The sequence below is a fragment of the Impatiens glandulifera genome, chromosome 1, assembly GCF_907164915.1.
Source record: "Impatiens glandulifera chromosome 1, dImpGla2.1, whole genome shotgun sequence".
Taxonomy (NCBI): domain Eukaryota; kingdom Viridiplantae; phylum Streptophyta; class Magnoliopsida; order Ericales; family Balsaminaceae; genus Impatiens; species Impatiens glandulifera.
The window spans coordinates 146,494,409-146,500,900 of record NC_061862.1 but is presented as its reverse complement, the minus strand read 5'-3'; the positions used below and the strand labels follow the sequence as shown (position 1 = coordinate 146,500,900).

Sequence of the window (6,492 nt, the reverse complement as noted above, 5' to 3'; positions counted from 1 at the left end):
TCGACTTATTCACTTCATTTATCCCGTTTATTTACTTCAATTTCTCAGTTGCGTTGGATAGAATTCAGCTTATGCTCAACTTATTCATTCCGGTTTATTTGTCAGAAAAGGTTATCAGAGAAAATTGAGTTTAAACGCAAAATATGTTTAACTATAATTTTTGCGTTAGCTCACTACGCAAAATTATTGTAGCAGATTATTACGCAAATGTGATACAATAAGATTAAATGCCGAATTAAACGCACCTTAAAAAATATTTTTTATTTATTTTAATATAAGAAGCTAACATGACCTACTACACTAATGACTAATGAACTATACTTTAAATTAATTTAAGGCATTTTAAATAACAATATCGAATAAGAGACTTTTGTTTTTGAAGCACATACTCTTACTCAAATTTCAAACAAATTTATACAATTTTTTTTGTGTTGTTCAAACCAATATCATGTACTAAAATATTATAGTATGTTTAATTTTATGTACTATTTCCATCTCCGGGCATCTAATGGGCCCTATTGATCATTTAGTTCTCTTTCAATTTAGTTCACAAGAAAATATCTAATTAATGAAGAACCTCATCTCCCCATATATATTAAGTATATATGTCCCTCCCTTCAACTCCAAGCCAACAGCCTGATAGTAGTAACTTGACCTAAATCTCTAGTTTTGATACAAATAATTTGATCAAGTCTCAAGATCTACATCGTAGCAATTTGGATCGAAAACAATGGCAGGATGTTGGGCACTACTCGAGAGATACCAGTTGCATCTGGCCATGTTGGCCTTGCAATTTGGTTACGCAGGATTCCACGTAGTTTCAAGATTAGCCTTGAACATGGGCATAAGCAAGATCGTTTTTCCAGTCTATAGAAACATTCTCGCCCTTCTCCTCCTCCTTCCCTTCGCAATTTTCCTCGAAAAGTACATACATAACCCTAATTCATTCTTTTCTTCAATACTATTTCTTATATCTAAACTTTTTTTTGTTTTATTAGGAAAGAAAGGCCGCCCATCAACATCTCTTTCCTAATCCAATTCTTTCTCCTTGCTGTTGTTGGGTAAGTGTTAATTATATCAATTCTTTTAACGACGGTTTTTTATAAATGTCGTTGTTAACAGAATAACGGCGAATCAAGGTTTCTACTTGCTGGGATTAGACCATACATCTCCCACCTTTGCTTCTGCTATTCAGAACTCAGTTCCGGCGATTACATTTCTCATGGCTGTGATTCTCCGGTAAGAAAATGTTCGTGAAAACATTTTTAGTGACGGTTAAATTTCAGTTGCTATATCATAAAAAACTACAAAATTAATAATGAATTAGTTTGATATTTTTCTTTAATATAAATCAAATATGTAGTTCTTATCAATTTATCTCCTTTTACACTATAAATGGAACTTTGGGTGATTGATATATATAGGTTTTCATTATAACTAAACCTTCTAACTCAGTTCTTGATATGGAGGATTGAAATATATAATATTAGTCTTTTTGGAACTTCAATATTTCATTTTGCCACAAATAAAAAAAATATATTTGGTAAAGTTTATATTAAAATAAAATCTTGTAACATGCTTTAATTTAATTTTTCATCAGCTGCAATTACAAAATTTATCTAATTCAATTATTCTCACATTTTCCTTTTGTTAATTTTCAAAAAAAACATACTATAATTGTGATTAAGTACTGATTTTTTCAATAACACTTTGTTTCTTTTTTAAATAGTTATAGAAGCTTGAACTCTTATAATATTTGTAAGCCTTTTTTTTACAGAATAGAGAAAGTGAGACTCGATAGAAAAGACGGCATATCGAAAGTGATTGGAACACTTCTTTGTGTGGCTGGTGCCTCTGTTATCACACTCTATAAAGGCCCTACAATTTACAGCCCTTCCCCGTTACCACATATTCAAAATTCCTTGCCAATTTCAGCAACCATCAATAGGTTGCATGATTTAGGAGACGCAGCCGAAAAGAATTGGACATTAGGCTGCGTGTTCTTAATCGGGCATTGTTTTTCGTGGTCGGGCTGGCTAGTATTCCAAGCTCCCATTCTTAAGAAATATCCAGCCAGACTCTCGTTTACTTCTTACCAATTGTTCTTCGGGATAATACAGTTTCTTATGATTGCGTTGTTTTGCGAAAGAGACCCGCAAGCCTGGCGAGTACATTCTGGCGAAGAGTTGTTCAGCGTTTTTTACGCGGTTAGTATTTTTTATGATTATTTTTAATGTTGATATTCTTGGCGGAAATAATTGTTTCGAATTATAAGATTTGATAGATGAATAATTATTACTTTCTATAACAAACAAAAGAAAAAAATGTCACACATTTCCAAATAAGGGAATCATATTTCATAAGACAAATTGAAATTTCAGAACAGAAATTGATCGATGGACCCACATTAAGGGTGATGAATTTTGATTTCTTATGCTTCTCTCTTTCTCTTTATTGGATCGATTTCGAGCTCATCACCTAATGATGGGACTTGAAGTGCATGGCATTTCATAATTTACAAGATATATATATATATACCTTTTAAATAATATATTTCTTATTAATTAGAATAAATAAGCATATAATTGTTTGGATAGAACTTATGATTTTTAAAGTGGTAGGTATTAGGTAAGACTTGAAAATAGTTTATTTTTTGGACATGATATAATAATGATATAATAGTTGAAGACATTAGTAAGAAATCAATAATCATGACTTTTGAAAAAAAAATGTTTAAATATTATTAACGGATGTTAATTATATCGGATAATAGTTTTACCGATTCTGATCTAGGTCGTGATTGGGAAAATAATGTTATGTATACCAAATGAAAATTAAGATTTTGATTCTAAAAAATAATCTTGACTAATTTTCTAAGGAGATCATATATAATTTTGTGAGAAATTATATAAAATATTAAATTTTAGTTCAATAATTAAAATATTATCTTCTACCAACAAGCTAGGTAAATTAACATGGGATGATGAGTTATTTAGTTAATTTAATAATAATATATTACTTATTTAAATAACCACTATCTTTATATATATTATTTCATTAAACAAATCAATTAATTTATCAATAAAAAATATAGTACCTTCTTTATTTTCCAATTTACAACCCACCCATAATAGTGAAAGTCATTATTGTCAAGTGTAAATATTAACTTTATGTTTTAAAAAAGCAAAATCTTCTCTACAATCATTTTTATATTAAATATTAATACTTACATTTCTCTAAATAACTAAACTTTTCATAACCCTTAACAAATAAACTAAATTTTAAAATAACCCAAATCCAAAAACAATGCATAAGTTATGACAATTCATGTAATTACTTGAATTGAAATGTTTTTTAGGGTTTTAGGATGCTAAGCTAACTGGATATATACCAATGAAAAAGTGCATTATTTGAAAACAATAATAATAATGAATGATGGCAGGGAGTAGTGGCATCAGGAATAGCATTTGCTGTACAGATATGGTGCATTGACAGAGGTGGTCCAGTTTTCGTTGCCGTTTACCAGCCTGTTCAGACCCTCCTTGTCGCTCTAATGGCTTCCATTGCTTTGGGCGAGCAATTCTATTTGGGAGGGTACATACCCTTTAAGTTTATCTTCTTCATCTCTTCATGATTTGTATGAATTAAAATGATTGATTCTTTTATAATACGCGTGCATGCGCAGGATAATCGGAGCTGTTTTGATCATAGTCGGTTTGTACCTTGTGTTGTGGGGTAAGAATGAAGAAAAGAAGTTAACGGCGTTAATTACTCGTAACAAAGTTGGGATTGAGTCATCTGCGGAACATAGTAACATTGCATATATCAGGCCGGCCATTACTCATCCATTGCTTGTCGCGCAATCCACTCATGAAGATGTTGCTTGAATCTTGATCGAATATCATTACATGTTCAAGAAGAAGATGAAGTTGTTGTGTGTGTAATGTATGTATTTCTAAGATGGTTTATTAGGGTTAGTTTGTGCTATGAATCAAATAGACCCCACCATGGATCGATCGATGCTAATTATTTTTATGTTAATTTTATTGATTATGAATGATTTATGGTAATTTAAATTATGTTAAGGTTCTGGTTAATTTTTATTTTAAGCGTGTGAGTTCTCGCTATTGTAATTTTGTAAAGTGAATTTGTTTCCTCTATCGGATAATTTTGTAAAGTGGGTTTTTATTATGTTGCTATGTATTATTATGGAGTTTTTACCTCCAAACTTTATCCATTTGTTCTTGATTTCTTGAATGAATGGTGCTAAATGTAAAGTCACACCTTTTTTTAAAAAATGTTATTATTTTGCTAATACCCACCACTATGGATGATTAGTAGTTGATTATTATTCACTTGACATTTTAACTCTAAGCTTAGGTAGCGTTTGTTATACTGTATTAATTATATAGGTATTAATTATAAAGGGTATAAGTTGTAAAGGAATATTAAGAGGTATAAGTTATATAGGTTATTTGCAGGGCCGACCTTGGGGTAAGCCCGACAAACCCTCGGGCTAAGGCAGCCCACTCTCCAGAGCAGCCCATTTATTTCAAGTAATAAGATGTTTATTCAAATCTATTGTATTTTTTAAAAAAAAGATGATAGCTTAGTAGTTTAGTATAAAAATTTAGAGTTTTCATTTGGTTATGGGTTCAACCTCACCAAAATAATTATTTTTTATCAAAATTTTAAATTATACCTAAAGCAATAAAAAATATAGACAATTTTTTTCTTCCGGGGATGGGGCAGCCCAAAACTCAGGGCCGACCTCGTTATTTGTATTTGGTTAAAAGTATAAGAGGGTTATAAATTGTTTAGATTTAATGATTTTGTGTTTGGTGAGTAGTATAAAAATATGACTTTTAAAGAAAAAATACATAATCAAAATTTAAAGATAAATGTGTAAATATATTTTTTTTATATATGTTTATAACTGATTTGTACCTAGTTTAAAATATAAATTATATCACTTTTAAAATACTGTTTATACAAAATAATAAACTAAACATCTAACTAAATTACTATTAGTATTATAATTATATATCTACAATTTATTATTACATAAGAAATAGGCCTTAAAGTATTATTTAAGATGAGGAATTATTTAAACTGATCATGTTATATATATAAAAAAATTATTTAATTAGTCAGTGATGGAGTTATGATATAATAAATGTAATTTTCGGATATATTAATAATTGAATTAATTCAATTCTTACTCTAAATATTTAAATGAATTTTATGATGTAGGTAATCATTTCCTTTTTCTGGCACATATATCAAATTTAAAATATTTTAATTAATATTTATTATATTTGATTTGTTAAATATTATTATTTTTGGTTATATAAAACAAATTGTTCTAAATATGAGAAGCATTATATGAATATGAAAATTTTAACTTTTTATTGTCTTTGAGATATTAATCAACTTAATTAATTTTTATTCAATTGAAAATATTTCAATTTTTCTATAAGTTATTGTTTATTGATTTAGTGAGTAAATATTTTTTTCAAACAAATAATTATTTATCACTATATTATTTATAAACTTGATATTTACATGTTAGATTAATAAGAAAATTTTCTTAATTATGTTGTGTTTTTATATTTCACTTTGTTTGATTAATCTCTTAAAATTAGTTTATATAACAGTTGTAATGTGAATTATTATATGTATAAGTTCTAATATTCAAGAAAATCAACATAATATATGATCATCGGGATATATTAAAGGTAGTATTTGATAGAGTGTAATCGACCTAATATAACCGAATTTAAAAATATATAATTTTTTTTACTAAACCCAATCCACGAAATTCATGCAATCCTAATCCTAAGTTTTTTTTATAAAACAAAAAAAAAGCACTATTTTAAGATTTTTTTTTTTTAGCATCATATAAGCTTGAGTTAATCTAATACTTTGAATGAAAATTGAAACAAGATCCAATTCTATTGTCATTGAGTTATAATCCATAGTGAATTACTAAATATAACTTAATAAGCAGCATAAAGCAAATTAACATAATAAGCATTTTTGTAAAATACTTGAACATTTTGGTTGTTTTAATTAACCATACTTTTTAAAATATATATATATATATATATATATATAGTTATTATAACTTATTTAATTTTTTATATTTTGATATTATTTTAAACCACTAAATTTGCCTTGTTTTTATTTATTAAATAGTATTTACTAGAATAATTTCACATGTTAAGTTATTCCTTTAAAGGCTAATGAAACAATTGTAGTACAAACATAATTAATGGGCTTGGTTTTTATAATTGTGAATTCTCTAAATTAAAGTTGTGCTAACTTATTAAATAAAATAAATAAATTTGATGTTGAATAAGCAATGCCAGTTTTAACACGTTTGTTTAATTGATTTATTTTGTATTTATAAGGAAAAATATGATCATGTTTATTTCCAATATTGCTAACATTATTCAATCATATACAAAATGCATAATCTTGATACCTTGA

The 6,492-nt window shown here is 27.5% G+C and overlaps 1 protein-coding gene across 1 annotated transcript; it reads left to right on the top strand.

The window, feature by feature from the left end:
• The first annotated feature begins 611 nt into the window (after positions 1 to 611).
• LOC124912580 (protein WALLS ARE THIN 1-like) lies at positions 612 to 4,057 on the top strand. Its single transcript, XM_047453225.1, has 6 exons — positions 612 to 924; positions 999 to 1,061; positions 1,123 to 1,239; positions 1,778 to 2,207; positions 3,443 to 3,594; positions 3,686 to 4,057. The coding sequence occupies exons 1-6, from the start codon at positions 731 to 733 to the stop codon at positions 3,885 to 3,887; spliced, it is 1,158 nt and encodes a 385-aa protein (XP_047309181.1). The 5' UTR covers positions 612 to 730; the 3' UTR covers positions 3,888 to 4,057.
• Positions 4,058 to 6,492: the final 2,435 nt, after the last annotated feature.

Excerpts from the sequence above, each read along its gene's own strand:
- LOC124912580 (XM_047453225.1), top strand. The coding sequence starts at position 731 with ATGGCAGGATGTTGGGCACTACTCGAGAGATACCAGTTGCATCTGGCC. Across the intron at positions 1,062-1,122 it reads TTTCTCCTTGCTGTTGTTGG|AATAACGGCGAATCAAGGTT; the intron begins GTAAGTGTTAAT and ends CGTTGTTAACAG. Across the intron at positions 2,208-3,442 it reads TGTTCAGCGTTTTTTACGCG|GGAGTAGTGGCATCAGGAAT; the intron begins GTTAGTATTTTT and ends GAATGATGGCAG.